This window comes from Puma concolor, chromosome E1 (assembly GCF_028749965.1).
Source record: "Puma concolor isolate L17-30 chromosome E1, mPumCon1.1.hap2, whole genome shotgun sequence".
NCBI lineage: Eukaryota > Metazoa > Chordata > Mammalia > Carnivora > Felidae > Puma > Puma concolor.
The window spans coordinates 45,071,204-45,090,779 of NC_141680.1; the positions used below are offsets into that span (position 1 = coordinate 45,071,204).

General features: G+C 51.7%; 1 protein-coding gene across 1 annotated transcript in view; it reads right to left on the bottom strand.

The window, feature by feature from the left end:
- Positions 1-19,576, bottom strand: part of LOC147574408 (pleckstrin homology domain-containing family M member 1-like) — a 34,056-nt gene that overhangs the window by 876 nt on the left and 13,604 nt on the right. The window contains exons 6-9 of the mRNA XM_086685467.1: positions 9,993-10,263; positions 6,339-7,259; positions 3,892-4,037; positions 975-1,168 (exon numbers count right to left, since the gene is read on the bottom strand). Coding sequence (XP_086541593.1) covers positions 975-1,168; positions 3,892-4,037; positions 6,339-7,259; positions 9,993-10,263 — 1,532 coding nt within the window. The remainder of the gene's footprint in view (positions 1-974; positions 1,169-3,891; positions 4,038-6,338; positions 7,260-9,992; positions 10,264-19,576) is intronic.

Sequence of the window (19,576 nt, forward strand, 5' to 3'; positions counted from 1 at the left end):
GCTGGCCCAGCCTGGCTGGCTCTAGGCCACTCATCCGAGGAATTGAGACAGCGAGGTGGTCCCCCCTCAAAAAACCCTCAGTCCTTCCTCCTTTGGTCTCCCTTATTCCCCCCGCATCCTTTCCTACTCTGCCCTCCTGCTCCAACGTGGTTGGGGACCCTCAGTTCCAGTCCCCCCCGCAACCTCTGTTTGCTGGGTGTCGAGGGAGGGAAGGGCTGCCGGGCCCAGTGGAGAGGAGTGCGCGCGCGCGGGCACCGACTTCGGGGTGCGCGCCGCGTGCGCCTGCCTGGGGGGCCTCCACGTGGCCGAGCAGCGCGGGGTCCTGGCAGCCCCCCTCTTCCCTCCTTGCACGCCCCGGAGCTCTCTCTGTTCTTCCCTCGTATGGGGCCTTCATTCAGGGCCTGAGAGCACCGTTCCTTCCATCTGTAACACTCTTTCCTGAGTCTTCCCCTTTCTAACTCTGACTCATTCTCCAAGGCTCATCTTATATGTACATTCCTCCAGGAAGTCTTCCAGGCTCTGCCCTCCTCCACTCCGGATTAGAGGGCTCACCTCTGTACTTCCAGGCATCCTGCCTCCCTTCTAGCTCCCTCTAGGCTGTTGTAGCAGCTCTACAGGCTGTTGTAGCAGCTCTACAGGCTGTTGTAGCTCTAGGCTTACTCATCTGCCTTCCCTGTGAGAGGGTAGGACCGGGTCTACCTTGCTCAGTGTGGAGCTCACAAAGCTGGCTCAGTGCTGAGCACTTGGTATGTTCTCAGTAAATTACTGTTAGATGAACGAGTAAATGAATGAATACATGAACAAATAAAAACCACTCCCAAAGCTTGCGGTAATTTCCCCAACCTAGTGGGAAGGTGATTTCTGCTCGGCTCTGGCATTTTTCCTAAGGGGGCGTCTTGGGCGGGCACTAGCTGCATGCGTGTGTGTGTGTGTGTGTGTGTGTGTGTGTGTGTGTGTGTGTCTGGGACGCTCACCTCTTGCTCAGCTCCTTCAGGGCCCCACTTCGGCACAGGCCCAGGTAATCCCCCAGAAGCTTCAGCTGCTCCCGTCTCCTCCGGACGAGGCGCATCTGCTCCACATGCTCGTACAGCGAGGCATTCACCAGCTGCAGGTTGATGAGGGGCTGGGCCCGGATCTGCGTCAGGAACTTCAGAGCCTGCCGGCAGATCTGGGACACCACCAGACGGCAGACGGTGGCGGTTGGGGGGGGGGGGGGCGGGATAGAATGGCCGTTCGGTGAGCATCTCTGCGACAGGCACAGTATTACCCACCCACTCACCCGCCCTGCCACCACCGTCCAAGGGAAGCGGTGCCATCTTCATTATACAGATGAGGAAACGGAGGACCAGAGATGAAGTGACCGGGCCTAGGTCCACAGCTCATAAAAGTCAAGATCTGAACCCAGTTGCCCTAACTCCCAAACCTACTCTCCCTCCCAGGCACTAGCTGCGGTCCCTCCCCGGCCACGTTGGGTCAATGCCCCTCTCCCCCCGGGCCTACAGATCCTTCCCACTATTTCCTGTCTTCCCAGCCCCCGTTTTCCTGCCTAACAGAAACAGGCACTGCCCCAGCGCCGACCCAGGAACCAGGTGACTGAGTCAGGCTCCAGCCACAGGAAACTACAGATCAGACACAGCTTAACAAGGTTTCCCGAGCGCCCCCGCCCCAAGCTCTGGCCAGCAGCACCAACCAGGGCTCCCCCAAGTCCCCGTGTGGAGGGGAGCGATCAATCCCAGCCTCTCCCACTGACAGGGTGTTACAGGTTCTACCCTCGGCCCTGACCCTAATGCCAAAGCCGGTTACTGAGCGCCTACTATTTGCCCGACGGCGGGCTGCGGATCTCAACCATATCCTTTCTTCGGGCTGATGACAATTCAATGGGGGAGGTGTCACCACCCCCATTTTACAGATGAGTAAATGGAGGCTCAGAGAAGCTAAAGTGGCTTATCCAATCTACCTGCAGAAAGCAGAGCCCGGGTCTAAACTGAGGTGTTGTCTCTGCACACTTGGCTGCCTCATTAACTACCAAGAAGCTTCTCTCCCCTTCAGTCTCCTCCTTGGTGTAATAAGAAGGCCGGAGGATCTGAGATGGTCTCCACCATCAACTACCATGCAGTGGTTAGGAGTCAGGCTTTCAAGTCAGAATTGAATTCGAATCCTGGCTCTACCACTGCCTACCAGTAGGACCTTGTGACACTTATTTAACCTCTGTGACTCAGTTTCCTTGTCTATAAAGTGGGGAAAAGAAAAGCATCTCTTACGGAATTATTTTGAGTTTAGGTTAAAATAATAATAATAATAATAATAATAATAATAATAATAATAATGCAGGGGCGCCTGGGTGGCTCAGTCGGTGAAGCGTCCGACTTCGGCTCAGGTCATGATCTTACGGTTCACGGGTTTGAGCCCCATGTCGGGCTCTGTGCTGACAGCTCAGAGCCTAGAGCCTGCTTTGGATTCTGAGTCTTCCCCTCTCTCTGCTTCTCCCCCACTCGTGCTCTCTCTCTCTCTCTCTCTTTCTCTCAAAAATAAATAAATGCAAAAAATAAAAAATAAAAAAAAAAGTTGTCCGGATGTTGTAAATAGCGAGTGTGTTTTATAGCCAAAGAATTATTTGCATCTGTGGCGGTTCTGAGGTATAATATTCTATATGCAGTTAGTTAAATACTTACCACTGAGGGCAGGAGTGAGGACAAGGTAACCAACAAAAAGCCAAAGTGAAGCTAATGTCCTTGGGGTTCCGGTCCCCAGCAAGGTGGAGGCTGGGGTGGCACGGAATCTAAGAGTCACGTTCCCTGTGCTCTGACGACACATCCACACGTCAAGACTGCATGGCCAATAGGCCTGGGTCTTGAGAAACAAATAGCTTCTTCTTTGTGCTTCTGTGTCTGTCTTAAGCAGAAATCTGTGCCTTTGGGAGAAAGCCAAGTTTGTGCTCCTCCAGGCAGGCCCTGACCAAGTGAATGAGGGGCTGAAGGTGTGGCAGGCCTCAGGAGAAAGAAAGGGCACTGATGTAAGGCTCTAAGAGACTGGCGGGTGCCATCTCCTGTAATGTCCTCTGAGGCAGATACTTATTAATCCTTCTTTATAGATGAGGAAACTGAAGTTAAATAATTTGCTAATGGTAACATAGCTAGGTAGGTGGGTAAGCTCAGGTGGAGAAGAAGAAAAGAGAGATCTTAGAATACACCTTATTCAAAAGCATTTGGTGAACATAAAAAAGTACTCAAGACTAAATCACACTAAATGGTACCAAGTGGACAGAGCCTGTTATAAATCAGTACGAGTCCAGAATGATCCCAACTTTACAAATGTATGTAAACAAATATACAGAAAAGGCTGACTGCTCCAAGGGGAAGTACAGCCAGTTGGCCAGCCCACCCATCCATCCACCCGTCCATCGGTCCACATCCATCTACCCATCCCTCCATCCACATCCATTCACCCAACCATCTGTCTACATCCACCCGCCAACCCAGCCACCCATCTATCTATTCACAACTATCTACCCACCCATCCCCCATCCATCTAGAAATATAATCTATCCTAACTATCTTTCCTTATCTATTCTTCCTCTCCCTCTCTTTCTCTCTCTCTAGTTGCTGGTGCCTTAAACAGTTTTGTCCGTGGCCATGGGAGCTGCAGAGAACCACCCTCAGACCTCCACCTGAGGAACGAGGCAGGCACTGACAGAGTTCTGCCCAGGGGCTACAGACCAGCAGCACAGTTTTTTCTTGGTTGGCCCTCCCACCATCATGGGGCCTGAACCAGTGACCCTAAATTCCCTAGAGCCAAACTCCTCCACACAAAGAGCAGCAACAAAGGGGAGCGACCATTCCTTTGTCACTCCTCAGCCCTGTGTGGCCACGACTGGTTGGGCCCAAGGCTTACCGGGCGCTTGGTGAGGTCCCAGTTGTGGATGATCCTGGCCGGAATCACCGAGGCATCGTCCTGGTGGCAGATGTCGCAGTAATAGAGGCCAGAGAAGGCACAAAGCTTGGGTCGTACAAACGAGAAGCCAATCTGCCGGGAGCAGCCTGGGGAGAGGGACAGCAGGAGAGTGAGCAGTGGCGGGGCCAGAGTCTGGGGACAACGCAGAAGCTCCTAGGCAGAAGGACCTGCTATTTAAGGAAGGGGCAGACATAAAAGGAGGACACAAAGATCAAACAACCGTCACTCACATGCCCACCGCTGAGAAACAACCCCATTACTTAGTCTTTACGACAAAACACCATTAACAATTATTGCTGCCATTTTGCAGCCGAAGCAGTCGGTGCACAGAGAGGTCAGGAGACCTGCCCAGTCACAGGACGATTAAGTGGCAGAGCCGGTAATCGGATTTGGGTTGGGTTGGTGTTAGAGCCCACATCCTCTTCTACCTAGCTGCCTGTGTTCAATGTTCCCACTGCTTGCTCACCAATGCCAACCTCCCGTAGGCCCACCCCTCCACTGGGGCCCAGAAACGGAAGCAACCGAGTCAGCGCCTCAGCAAGCAGGGTAGGAGCTGGGGACATGGGGCCGGCCGACAGGGAGGGAGTAGGTGGGGAGGCCAACCGGAGGCAGGACCGTCTGGACACTGCCTGGTGCCAGCTTGGAGTCAGACAGGCCGGACATCTCAGGACAGTGGTGCAGGGTCCGGCTTCAGCTCCTCTGCTGGAGGTCCCTCCACAGCGGCGGGCGGTGAGAGTCAGAGTGGGGCTCAGATCCTGAGCACATGCCTGCCTCCCACAGGGCCAGGGGAAAGAGGCCCTCTGGCCTTGGGACGAGAAGGGCTGGCTCTTCTGCCTAATAGCTGCCTCATCCTAACCTTCGTCGAGGTTTTACAAGGTTCCATTTCAGTATCTATAAAACTCAGCTGCTCCTTGCTCTCCTGTGGGGGTGATGACCAAGTTTAAATGAGATGAGGCTTTGAAAGTGCCCTGTGAACCATGAAATACAGCCAGATGCCGGCGGTGGGCATCCACCCGGCCACAAAGCCATGCCTGCAGCAGGAAGGAAGCCCAAGCCCGCAGATTCAGTCTCGGCCTGAGGGCTGGCGGGTGAGAGGCACAGTGAGAGCCGCCCCCTGCCAGCATTCACACCCACTGGGGGACCCTCCTCACCAGCCCTGGGGGGCCTGGCCTCCTCCCCGAGCCCAACACCCACAGGCGGAAAGTTCAGAGCGTGAGTGTTAGGGGTTGGCGGGTGTGAGGAGGGAGTGAGCAGGGACTTGAAAATGTCTTCTGCAGGAAGAAAACCGCAGACCACTTCCTTCCGGATGCCCGAAGCAGACTTTCCCTCCGGTCCCACAGGCTCCAGCCAACAGGATGGTCCTCAAACCACCTGCAGCCGCGTCTCCTGCTAGGGCACCCTGCGGCAGGGCAAAATCCTCACAGTCCCCCTGGAGAACTGAAGGTGATGGAAACAGGGGTCTGGGTCGGGAAGAAGAGCTAAAAATGGAACGTGAGCCATGGAATATCTCACAGCCTTGAAAAGCAATGGGGTGGAGAGGCCCTACGGGGACACGGCCAGAGCGAGGCTCTAGGACCCTCAAGGTCCTCATCTGGCTTCACCACAGGACAGGTTATTGTTAGGACTAAATTAAATAATTCAAATAAAGCAGCTGGCCCAGTGGTCCCACACAGAAGAATCAGACTTGAGGACAGTAATGATACGGCAGATGTACTGACGTAGAATAATATCCATAATACATTCCTCAGTAGAACAAAACCAAGTTGCAGAACAATATATACAGCTGTGCTGGCCTGTACGGTGGCCACAAGCCACAGGCACCCATTTCAATTTAAATACCTTTAAGTTAAACTGAAAATTTGGTTCCTTAGTGACACTAGCCACATTTGAAGTCCTCAGGGGCCACAGATGGCTTGTAGTTACCATATTAGACAGCAGAGATCTAGGATATTTTCACCATCGGAGAATGTTCTATTGCACAGCATTCAGTAGGATGAGCCCATTTTTGTTAAGCGAAAAAGACTGTGTGCACTTGCAAAAGCATGCACAAGTATCTGGAAGGGTGCCGTGCCCCTGCTCCAAAAGAATCCAATGATAGGGTGATATAATAATGAAGGGGGCGGAGAGCACAGCTCCCTGGATGGAGCTCCCTGAGCAGAGACAGCAGCACCCGGCAGAGCTGTGCACCTACAGGTCCCAACCCTCGGCAGGGCTGCTGGCCTCGGTGGCAGCTGGGGAGGAGCAGAGGCTACGTCTGCTGCAACATCCCAGGGGTGGCATGGGGGCGCTCGTGGAGAGCCAGGAAAGGGCAGAGAGCTAAATCGGGAGCCCCACCCGAGGCAGAGTGAGGCGGGCAGGCTGGGGGTGGCGGGACAGCAAGGGGGCACCTGCACAGAAGCAGCCCTGGGAGTCGAGGCCTTTCTCCGTGGGGATGGCCACGAGGTACCGCAGCAGGAAGCCGTTCTCCCGCGTGGCGAACTTCAGCACCTCCTGACAGTTTTCGTCCAGACTCCCGCCCAGTGTCACCGCCTCCTCGGCCCTCTCCAAGTAGGACGCCAGGACCTTGCGCACCAGCTCCCTCCACAGGGCGGCCTCCTCAGCATTCCCGGCCTGCAGCTTCAGGACGGCCTTGGCCGTGATGATTTTGAAGAAGGATGGGCCCCCGAGGCTCGTGTCTGGCAGGATGTCTCGGATGGTCTCAACTCCGTGGCTGTCACTTAACATTTTCTCGTTGTTTCTCACTCGGAAGCACTTCAGAGACTCCAAGGATAGGGAAAAAATATAGGGCATCCAGGTCCTGTCCGTGTACAGGTACAGAAGGGATTCTTTAATAGCGTCTGGCTCGGGAACTTGGGCAGAGGACCAACAGAACTGTGTGCCCTGGAGAGTCTCGGGCTCAGTGGGTGGGTCCGGGTGGGAGGGGAGGCCACCCTGGGGGGCGTCTGGGGGGTCCTCGGGCTGCTCCGGGTACTGGATGTTCACCCACTCATCCTCCTGCTGGGGCCGGCACTTCTGTAGGGCCTCCCGCACCCGGTCCAGCCAGTCCTCGGCTTCGTCCTGGGAGGAGGCCCGCAGGGCCAGCTTCCTGCCAGAGAAGACCAGCTCGAAGCGGCCGTCGCCGTGGGCTGGCCCCACGGCCTCGCAGCGCAGCAGGGAGCAGTTCTCCACGCAAGTGCGTTCCTCGGTGTTCAGGTAGAGGCGGAACTCCAGAGGGGAGAGCTCGCAGAAGAGTTCCTTCCAGATGCCCATCGCCCCCCGCCGCTCCACGGTGCCCAGCTTCATGAGACCCCGGAATGGGTTGGACAGCCCTGGGGGCAGAAAGAGGCACTTTAGACGGCGGGCCAAGCCTCTACCTCCCGAGGCCCTGCAGCGGGTGGGGACAGGGGCTGCCGCGAGAACGCTTTAGGAGTGCCTTCGTCCCATCCGCACCCTCAGCTGTTGACCTTCTTCCTGAATTTTACTGAGAAAAAAAAAAAAAGGACTAAAAAATTACCTCCACAGAGCCCTCACTATGGCATCTGTACCCACAGTCAGACTTCCCCCTTGTCACCGGGGATGAACTTCCGGCTCAGTCTGAGGCCAACTCCTCCTTCTGCACAGGGGACCCCTCCCCACCGCCCACTCAAGGACAGGGACGTCTCTCCAGCAGCCCCCCCCCCCGCCCCCCACCGTGTCACTGCTTTCTCCCTTCCCTCCTGGCTCGTTCCCACCAGCACACAAACACGCTGTTATTTCTGCCATCTTTAAAAATAGCTTTCTTGATGGCACTCACATTTCTAATTACCACCCTGTTCCTCTGTCCCCTTTACAGAAAACCTCGAGGAGGTGTCACAACTGTCTCTGGTTCCCCTGCTCCCGTTCCATCTTGAATCTGCTCCAGTCAGGTTTTTGTCCCCTCCTTCCACTGAAACGGCACTTGGGAAGCCCCATGCCCTCCTTGTCACCAAATCCCAAGGCTAATCCTTGGTGCCAATCTGGCCTGACCCATCAGTATCTCAGGACACAGCTGAGACCCTCCTGCCCTCATGAGACACTTCCCTCACACGGCTGCTGAGGGGCCACTCTGGGTACTCCTCCGCCACGACGGGCCACTCTTCTGTCCCCCGGGCTCACTCCTCCGCCTCTCCCTGACATGTCAACATTGGAGCACCCCAGAGCTCAGTCCTGGGTCCCCTTCTCCATTGACACCCACCTCCTACCTGATCGTGCCTACGCTCAGGGCTTTATGCCAACAGCTCCCCAGCGTTTATCTCCAGCCTGAACCTCGCCCTTGAACTTCAGGTTCAGATCTCCACCTGTGCCATGTACGGCTGATATCTAATAGGCATCTCAAAATTGACATGCCCGAAAATCAATTCCTGCCCCTCCCACTGCAAACCAGCTTTTCTCCCAACATCCCTCATCTCATAAATGGCAAACTGCATCCTTCGAGCTGCTTGGGCTAAAAACCTTTCCTTTCTGTCACACACATACACACGCAGCCCATCAGCGAATCCTGCTGGCACATCCGGAACCCTCTGCTTCTCACCACCTCGACCGCTACCACACGGGCTCCGACGGCTGTCACCCCTGGCCTGGCTTGTGGCGAGAGCCTCCTGACTGTTCTCTCTCCCCTGAGGTCCTTCAACATACGAGCCAGGATGACTCCCCATTTAAAGGAAGTCAGATCACGTCCCTTTGCCCCAAACCCTGCAATGACTGCCATCTCCCTCAGAGGGAAAGCTAACGTCCCTTCTGTGGCCCGCGAGGCCCTCCGTCACTCCGCCCTCATCTCTAACCACCCCCTTCCCATCTCCTTGGTTTCCTGGGCACGTGCCCATGGCAGGATCTTTGCATCTGTTCCCCTGCTGGAGCCACACAGGTCGGCCCGTGCCTTCCTGCCTCTCTCCCTGCACATCTCCTCAAATGTCACCTTCTCTGTGAGGGCTTCCTTGGCCACCCATATGAAATAGTAAGCTCCCCCCCACCCGGCACTCCCCAAGTTCTCCACAGCAATTATTATCACCAGTCCATACTATACATTTACTTGTTAATTCCCTTCTTCCCTGCCTCTTGCACTAGGATATAAGAAGTCTGTGAAGACAGGGACGTTGCTTTGCTTCCTGCTGTGTCCCCAGCACCCAGAACAGCCTGGCACAGCACAGATACTTAATAAATACCCGCTGAATGAGCGTGTGCCTGGACACCACACACCCCTCTATGCTCCCTGGTTCCTAGGGCTCTGCCAGCAACTGGGGGGTCCAAAGGACGCACAATTCTCTCTTCCGCAGCAGCCTGAACTAGCCTTGGAGATTTCAGATAATTGTATAGGGTCTTCCTACCCTTCAGGGAACCTGACGGCCTAGGCATGAGGCACACTTTCTCTGGCATGGTTACACGGACTACAAGAAAAACCTAAAAGAAGCCAGTGTGGAGACCAGGGCTCTCCTGAGCTAGGAACCTGGCCGGAATCGTCTGCTGGGTCACGGCAAACAGAAAATGAAGTGAGAAAGAGACCGGCTCCAGGGCAGACTTTTCTGTTTGTGGGGGTTGTGGAGAAATTCGCTTATGGTTACTGAATGCTGTTTAGAATTGCACAGGGTGCGGAACTCGAGCTGGCCTCATTGTAAACAGCGCACAGAGGACGGCTAACAGATGGCAGAGCTGATACACCCCCACCAGAGCTGTTAAACAGACCATCGAAGACAGAGGTCTCGGGAAGGGGCACTGAAACGCCTTCCGGAGGCAGGGTTTGCTCTGAGCTACAGGCAGAACCCAGAGTCGTGCATAGTCACACGACCTCGGGGGGAAAGTTTCAGTATTTCAATATATGAAACAGGTTTGGGGGCATGATACTGTGGAGCTCTCACGACAAAATATAGCACTTTTCCTGAAATGCTTCCCTGAATTACTCAGCAAGGGTGTTCCTGATTACATTTTGGCAAGAGGTTTTGCTCGTGAGAATACACTACCCAACCGGTAATGGAAAAGAGGGCTCTGGCACTGCTCTCCGAAAGGCACTGTCCCCGCGGCAAGGTCACTGGAACCCTGCGGTCACCTACCCATCTGCCTGCGGTGCACCACCCTGAAGTTCTGGTGCTCCTGGGCCGCCGCTGCCCTGCTTGGCCGGCCTCCTGGGGAAGGCACGCAGGCTTGGTCTAAGGCCCCCGTGGAGTGGCTTTTCCTTGGCCCTTGAGAAAAGTGCCGGAGGAGCCCAGGCCTGGACTCCGGAGTCCCTCCGGAAGAAGCCACGGAGTGTTCTGAAGGGCTCTCTGCGGGCGGCTCCTGGGGAGGCCGGTAGAAGTCATCCTCTGAAATCCAGCTCCTGCTCTTCTAGTGGGAAGGGAGGGAAGACACAGGTGGTGGTTGAAGGTTTTTGTGTGTTTGTTTTGTTTTACAGACATCTTGATGGAGACACAATTCACCGATCATCAAAGGAACCCATTTAGAGCGCACGACTGAATAGTTTCAGTGTATTCACGGAGTTGTGCAACCAGCACCACGAACTTCAGAACATTTTCGTTCCTCCAGAAAGAAACCCCGTGCTTGGGAGCGGTCAGTTCCCATTTCCCCTCAACCGCTCCAGTTCTAGGCCACCACTAATCTACTTTCTGTTTCTAGAGATCTGTCCATTCTGTTTACATAAACAGAATCTTCATTTATGGTTTGTCTTTTTATTCATTTGTATGTATATTTATTTTGGGGTGTGTATGGGGGAGACAGCATGAGCAGGGGAGGGGGACAGACAGGCAGAGAAAGAGAGAGACAGAATCCTAAGCAGGCTCTACACTCAGTGTGGAGCCTGATGTGGGGCTCAGTCTCACGAACCTGGGATCACGACCGGAGCCAAAATCAAGAGTTGAACGCTCAACTGAGCCACCAAGGTGCCCCAATATAAAAGGAATCTTATAAATGTGGTCTTTATGTCTACCTTCTCTCTGAACATCAGGTTTTCTAGGTCCATCCATGTTGTAGCAGGCATCAGTATTTCTTTATTACTAACTAGTATTCCAAGGTATGGATGTAGCACATTTGGTCTGTCCGTTCATCAGCTGATGGGCATCTGGGTTGTCTCTGCTTTGGGGCAATTAAGAATAATGCTGCCACGAACATTCACGTAACCATTTCTGTATGGACGTATGTTTTCCGTTCCGTTGGGTACATGTCTATGAGTGCAACTGATGGGCCATTCGGTAACTATGTCTAACTTTCTGGGGAATTTCCAAACTCTTTCCCTAAGTGACTACACCATTTTACATTCCCACCACATATGGGGATTCCAATTTCTCCACATCCTTTCCAACGTTTTTATTATCTGTTTGATTATAGCCATCCTCACGTGTGTGAAATACCGTCTTGTGGTTTGGGTTTGCAATTTCCCCAGTGTCTAAGGACAATGACACCGAGCATCTTTTCACGTGCTCAGTGGACACCAGTAGATCTTCTTTGGAGAAATGTCTATTCGAATTCTTTGCCTATTAAAAAATTTTTTTAAATGTTTATTTATTTTTGAGAGAGACAGCGAGAGAGTGGGGGGGGGGGGGCAGAGAGAGAGAGGGAGACACAGAATCGGAAGCAGGCTCCGGGCTCTGAGCTGTCAGCACAGAGCCCGACGTGGGGCTCAAATTCACAAACCATGATCTGAACCGAAGTCGGAGGCTTCACCGACTGAGCCACCCCACCCAGGCTCCCCTAAGTCTCCAACTGATTTTGAGTTAATTCTTGTGTATGGTGTGAGGAAGGGGTCTACCTTTATTTTGTCGCAGGTGGACATCCCATCATCCCAGCACCAGTTATTGAAGGACTACAGTTTGTCAGCCCTGCTTATAGGGTTTGAGATGAGGGAGGCATGGGTGAGCAGGACCCAGGACCCCTTCTGTTGCTGAGACTGAAGCTGCTCACCAGTGGGAGAAGTGGGGTGGGTCTGGGGTCACAGAATTGTGGGAAGGGATTTTAGCTTCCCCCCTCCCCCATTTCAAGCACTCCCTGCCTTTCTGTGCCTAAGCATGGATGAGCAGAGTCAAGAAGAAAGCTGGCTGGACTGCCCTAAGTGGCTGTCTACACAGAGGAAGTGACTCACACGAGAGGTGGGTCCAGCCCAGCTATTTTGTTAAGTGTCACCAACCTCACCTTGAAGTTGCTATTTCCACCCCCTAAATGAGACTGCCCTCTCTGCTCCCGTAGACGCGGAAGGGGAGTAAGGCTTGGGCTGCCCTAGAGGGATTGGTTTGCACAGTTTAATCCATTCAGATGCTTTCTGGCACCTTAAGCCAAGAGTGGAGAACTCTGAGTCGGGAGTATCGGGGCCTCAGGGCTGGGCTCCAGGGCTCCCTCTGAAAACCCTCGGAATTAGCAGGTGCTTCCTTCAGTCAGTGACAGGACAATGTGTCAATCAGGGTGGCTACTTGGGAAACATTTGCAACACAAGATTCTGAACAAAGCCTGCCTGGGCCATAGAGACCCAGGGGAGCTCCCCGAGGAAAATGGGCAGGAGCCCCACAGAGCCTGGCACACACACCTGGGAAGTCCTGCGGCCTCCCAGCTCACTATTCCTTAAGACTCAGCTCAGGGGCCGTCCATCACCTCCTCTGGGAAGCTTTCCTGACTATTTCCCAGCCTACACTCCTCCCGCTGCCTAGCTGGGTCAGGGACTCCTCGGGGCTCCCACGGCATTCTTTGCCCACCCCACCCAGCACCTACCAAGCTGTATGCAATGGCCACTCTTCTTTCTGCCTGGCACAGAGTTATCACAGGTGAGGGAATAATTCTTGAGTATCAAACGTCTTTGGCATAAAATAACAAGGCTGGGGCAAGGGGACTGGAAGGAAGGAGACAAATGTGAATTGTGAGGTGATAGAAGTTCACTGGTGAGGGCTCCTCTCTCCAAGGAGGTGAGGGAGACGATCGGGAAGTGTTCAGACTCGGTCCAGCGGCCACAGGTCAGCCCCCAGGAAATGATACTCCAGGAAACATCTTTTGTTCTCTTAGACAACAGACAAAACCAGTGGGAACACTGGATCCTTGGAGCTACTGCACACAGGCCTGGACGGAGCTCTGTAGCTGTGCCCCAGCCAGGGCCCCCGGTCACCAAGCGGAGTGTGGGGGGAGCACCCCACTGTTCCCCCTCCCCCTTCCTACCACCTACCTTCCTACCTTCTGCTCATTCAAGCCCCCACATCTGGCCAGTTCCCTGCCGCTCTAACGGTGGAGGAAACCGCCACAGACCACGGGTCAAAGCCATGGCAGCACCTGCCACGAGGGGCCCGAGACAGAGGAATGCCACTTTCACTGGGTGAAGTCTTAGAATCCAGACTGTCCTCTGGAGTGCAACTGAGAAATCCGTTCACAGCCCCCCGGAGTCCACAAATAGAAGTCCCCTTAGCTCCCCCACTCCCGGCCCCTTTCCTTCCTGGCACTTGTCACCAGTGTAATTATGATGTGGGTAATGACTTGCCTGATCCAGTGTCTGTCCCCAAGGAGCAGGGCCCTTGTCCGTCCTGTTCCATCACCGTACCAAGTATGGTGCTTGGCCCAGAGCAGGGCCTCTGTGGTGAATGAATTTAAAATAATGGTTTTTGTTTCTTTTTTAAAGAAAGACTGAATGGCTCTCATGGTTATACGACTTGACAGTCAGAACCCTCTACTCACCCCCCCACCCCCACCCCACGCCACCAAAGTGTCAAATAAATGGCAGTGACTAAGTGACAGAAGCACAGGAAAATGAGACTCACAGGGGTGACACGCGGGGTGGAGCCGGGGGTCCACCAGGTGGGCTGCACGGGAGTGCCCAGCGACTATCTACTTAGGGGAGGGATGAGTGGGTCCTGTGGGCTCTCAGCCACCTGAGTCCCCTGAGGCCTGCGGGGAGGCGGAGCCCGCCCTGGTCAGACCCACCAGCCCAGCCCATGCACTTGGCGGCCTACTTCTCAGCGTAAACTCCCAAGCTGGCATCTCGAGAGTCTCTGAGAGTTCGAGAGCCGTTAATTACGCCTGCACTCACCCAGGTACGGTGTGCAGAGCTGACCTTACAGAAGGGAACAGACATGCTCTTCCGTATCACGGAGCCGATATTCGAGTCCAGAGGCAGGAAATCAAGTGAAGCAGGCAAATGGGAAAGGGAGTCACTGGGGACGGTGCTTTTGGGACAGGGTGCTGGGGGAAGGCGGAGACAAGGGTGAGGAAAAGGGGCGAGCTGGGAAAGGGTCCGGGCAGATGGAATGGCAAATGGAAACGCCTGGGGCTGAAAGGAGCCTGCGGTGGCAGAAGCTGCCGGAGGCCAGAGGAGCAACGCCCGGTGAGCCGAGGAGCTTGGGTGACAAGTTAAGCTGCCCTGTCCCATCAGCTCTGGGACCCTGGCAAGACAGGATGTCGGAGCTGAGACACAACACGAGTCAGGTCTTGGACGGGAGTGAACTCAGCTTGGTCAACGCCACTCTGTGGCATCCTACTAGGGCGCGCAGCCCCAGACCCTAGGGGTAGCCCCCTGCTTCCAGCTCAAGCCAGGGGCTGTGGAGTCGTTCTTCTTTACCCTTCAGGGTGTTGACAGTTGTCGGCTCAAAACCTTCAGAGTCCTCTGACATTCTGGGCCCTGAAGACTCTTCAGGATAGTAAAAAATGGAGACTGTGACCTCACTTATACAGCTACATGGCTTATACAGTCACATTCAGTCAGTGGTGCTAGTCGGTCCGATATCTGTATGGACAAAACGTGACTTTTGACTCTTACCTCACACCATACACAAAACTCAGTCCCAAGTGGATCATAAATCTAATTGCAAAAGGTAAAACAACAAAGCTTCTAGATGAAAATACAGGGGTCTTCACAGCTTTGGGTAGAGATCTTAAAAATAGACACAAAATACGTAAACCACAAACAGAGAGGCCAATAAATTGAAGAGCATTAAAACCAAGAATTTCTGCTCCACGAAAAATACCATTAAGAGATTTAAAACACAAGCCATAGGGGCACCTGGGTGGCTCAATCAGTTAAGCATCCAACTCTTGATTTCGGCTCAGGTCATGATCTCACAGTTTGTGAGTTCAAGCCCCAAGTCAGGCTTTGCACTGACAGTGTGGAGACTGCTTGGGATTCTCTCTCTTTCCCTCTCTTTTTCTTTTGTTTTTTTAATGTTTATTTATTTTTGAGAGAGAGACAGAGACAGAGTGCAAGTGGGCAAGGGGCAGAGAGAGAGAGATGGAGACACAGAATCCAAAGCAGGCTCCAGGCTCCAAGCTGTCAGCACAGAGCCCGGCGCACGGCTTGAACTCGTGAACCGCGAGATCATGACCTGAGCTTAGCCGACTGAGCCACCCAGGCATTCCTCTCTCCCTCTTTTTCTGCACGCGCATGAGCGTACACACTCTCTCTCAAAATAAATAAATAAACGTTAAAAAAACAGGCAAGCCATAGACTTGAAGAAACGTTTGCTATATGTATATGCGACATATTTTTTTCTCTAATAAAAGACATATCCATAATATGTAAAGAGCCTCTACCAATGAATCAGGAAATACACACAACTCAATTTAAGAATGAAGCAATGACTTAGAGACTTCCAACAGCCAATAAGCAAACGAAAAGGTATCAAGATCGTTAGTCATCAGGGAAATGCAAATTAAAACCACAGTGAGGTCCCACTGCACACCTATTAGAGTGGCCGAAATGAAAAAGACTGATGACCCACTGGCTAGGATAAAGAGCAATGAAAATGCTCACATATTGCCAATGTGAGTACAAGTCAATGCAAGCACTGTTAGAAAACTGCTTGGCAGTATGCACTAAAGGTAAACATACGCCTTCCCAATGACTGGGCGATTCCGCTCCTAGATATAAACCCCCAGAAAAGAGTGCAGAGGGGTTCACAGAAATACAAATGTAAGAACGTTCACATCAGCTTTCATCATAATAGCCCAAACCTGGAAACAACCCAAATGTCTGTTAGCAGGAGAATGGATAGATGCACTGTGATATACTCTTACAATGGAATGCTACAGAACAATGGAAAAGAACAAACTATAGCCTCATGCTATATGCACAGGTGAACCACACAGACATAATGCTCAGTGAAAGAAGCAAAAGAGTATGCATTGTACAGTTCCTTCCATACGAATGAAGTCGAACAATAGGAGAAATTAATCTACGGTGCTAGAAGTCAGAATAGAGGCTTCCTTTAGAGGGGAACAATGGGACAAGGCATGAGAGAGCCTTCTGGTGGGCTGGAAGTGTTCTATGTTTCCATCTGGAGGGTGGCCATAGAGGGTACATCGTATATAAGTACTCACTGAGATGTGTACTAAAGATCACTTTACAGCATTCCTCGAAAACGTTCTAAAGGGGGAAATAATAGTCTTTTTTTCTGGTAAATTTTTAAAAATCTTTATTTTTGAGAGAGAGAGAGAGAGCGCGCGCGCAGGGGAGGGGCAGACAGAAAGGGAGACACAAGAATCGGAAGCAGGCTCCAGGCTCTGAGCCGTCAGCACAGAGCCCGACGCGGGGCTCGAACTCACGAACCACAGATCACGACCTGAGCTGAAGTCGGACGCTTAACCGACTGAGCCACCCAGGCGCCCGGAAATAATAGTCTTTTGAACAAATGGTGCTGGTACCACTGTACATCAATATGCAAAAGAATCGAGCTGGGCCTCGTCCTTATACCACATACAAAAGTCAACTCAAAATGGATCATAGATCTCAATGTAAGAGCTAAAACTATAAAATTTTTAGAAGAACGCATCAATCTTTGTGACCTTGGGCTAGGAAACGGGTATACACGGGACACCAAAAGCACAAATGGCGAAAGAAAAAAATAGGTAGACTGGACTCTATCAACATTGAAAACGTTTATGCTGTAAATGTTACCACCAAGAAAGTGAAACGACAACTCACAGGATGGGAGGAAACAGTTGCTAATTATGTATTTAATAAGGGTATACAACCCAGAATATATAAAGAACTATTATAATTCAATAATAAAAAGACAAATAATCCCATTTTAAAATGGGCCAAGGGGTACCTGGGTAGCTCAGTGGGTTCAGCATCTGACTCTTGGTTTTGGCTCAGGTTGTGACCTCACGTTTCGTGAGTTCAAGCCCTGCATCGGGCTCTGTGCTAGCGGCAAGGAGCCTGCTTGGGACTCTCTCTCCTTCTCTCTCTGCCCCTCCCCTACTCATGCCCGCACTCCCACAAAATAAATAAGTGAAAAATAAACAAAATAAAATAAAAATGGGCCAAGGTTCTGAATAGACATTCCTCCAACGTAGATCTACAAATGGCCAAAAGTCACACAAACAAGATGATGCTTGACATCATTAGTCATTAAAGAAACGCAAATCAAAACCGTAAGTAGATACTGCTCCTGCCGCCTGCTAGCTATAATGACAATTTTTAAAAAGACAGTAAGAACTGTTGGTGAGGATGGAATACATTGCTGGTGGGAATATAAAATGGGGCCGCTGCTTAGGAAAACAGTTTGGTAGTTCCTCAGAAGGTTAAATATAGAGTTACCATGTGACCCAGAGATTTTGCTGCTGGGTATACATCCAAGACAATCAAAAATATACCCACACAAAAACTTGTACATGAATGTTCATGGCTGTGTTATTTATATTAGCCAAAAAAATGGGGGGAAAAAAACAAAAGTCTATCCACTGATGAAGGACAAAATAAAATGTGACGGGTTCATACAAAGGAATCTACAATGAATTATTACTCCCTGAAGCACAGATCAGGCTCCAACAACGATGAATCCTGAAAACAGTATGTTAATTGGAAGAAGCCAGTCACCAAAGGCTGCATATTACAGGATTCCATTTCTGTGAAATGTCCAGAATAGCAAATCTATAGACAAAGGAAATAAGTAGTTGCCAGGGGATGAGGGGAGTGAGGCGGGAGGAGGAGGATGGGACGTCACTGCTAATGGTAAGGGATTTCTTTTCTTTTCTTTCTAAATGTTTTTGTTTATTTTTTGAGAGAGAGATAGAGACAGAGCATCAGCAGGGGAGGAGCAGAGAGAGAGGGAGTCTGAAGCATGCTCCAGGCTCTGAGCTGTCAGCACAGAGCCCGACATGGGGCTCGAACTTGTGAACCACAGATCATGACCTGAGCTGAAGTCAGACCCTCAAACGACTGAGCCACCCAGGCATCCCAAGGGATTTCTTTTATGGGGGATGAAAATATTTTCAAATTCGATTGTAGTGATGGCTGCACAACCTTGTGAATATACGAAAAAAAATGGAATTATACACTTTAATTAGGTGAATTGTATGGTATATGAGTTATATCTCAATAAAGCTATTTAAAAGTGTGTGTGTGTGTGTGTGTGTGTGTGTGTGTGTGTGCGCGCGCGCGCGCGAGCGCGTGTCCTAATCTATTTCACGGCCTTGGCCCCATCCTGAGTTACAGGATCTGGAAGCTACCGGATGAGAGATATGCACGGATGGAGCTGAAAAAGCAAGACTATATCCTAACGTGACCCCAGACAACAGCTGGGATAAACCTGGGGTTCTGTATGTCTGCATGCACACGTGCATACAACTTCCTACCCTGGCTATTCATCCTAAAGGACAAATGTGAAATGGCAAAGAGCTCAGGTCCACAGCTTTGACAACCGCTTCACTGGGCCGATGGTTCTCAAGCCTCTGACCCATGGCTCTGTGCAGGAGATTCCCAGGGCTGGCTTCCCTCGGGGTTATCAACAAAGGAGACCGGCCCATTCTAGAGCTGCACTGCCCAACAGAAACAGAATTCCAGCCACATGTATCATTTTAAATGTTTTACTAGCCACGTTTTTAAAATGTAAAAAGAGGGGCGCCTGGGTGGCGCAGTCAGTTAGGTGTCCGACTTCAGCCAGGTCACGATCTCGCGGTCCGGGAGTTCGAGCCCCGCGTCGGGCTCTGGGCTGATGGCTCAGAGCCTGGAGCCTGTTTCCGATTCTGTGTCTCCCTCTCTCTCTGCCCCTCCCCCGTTCATGCTCTGTCTCTCTCTGTCCCAAAAATAAGTAAGTGTTGAAAAAAAATTAAAAAAAAAATGTAAAAAGAAACACGTGTAATTAACTTTTATATTTAACCCAACATCAAACATATTTTCATTGTAACACATAATCGATAAATGATTGAGTATTTCACCTTCTTTTTTTTTCAGACGAAGCCTTCAAGATCCAGTGTTTATTTCACAGAGCTTATCTCAGTTTGAGCTAACCACATTTTACACGCTCATTCAACAGCCACGTGTGGCTAGTGGTTACCATAGGGGATGGTGCAGTTCTAACCTGGCTCATATTGCAAGATGAGTATTCTCAAAGTCTGGTATTTTAGCAAATCTGAATTTAATAATAACAAGAGCTGAGGAGGAAACCAAGGCTCAGTGAGGCAAAGGGCCTCGCCCGAGGCCTTGAGCTGATAAGTGGCAGTGGTTATGCGCAGGGTCTATGATCAGATGAGAATTATCTTCTCTACGGGGTCAATGTGAGAGGACAAGAGAGACCCATGGGAAGGGACTGGCACCGTGCCTGGCTCACGTCCGCCGTGACAGATATGAGGGGCTAATGGAGACAAGGCAGAGACCACTCGGGGTGGCTAGCTGGGGAGACCCTGCACCAGCTCTGAGACATTTCCCCAAGACCTCTCCCCGAAAAGCTTGTATCACTCA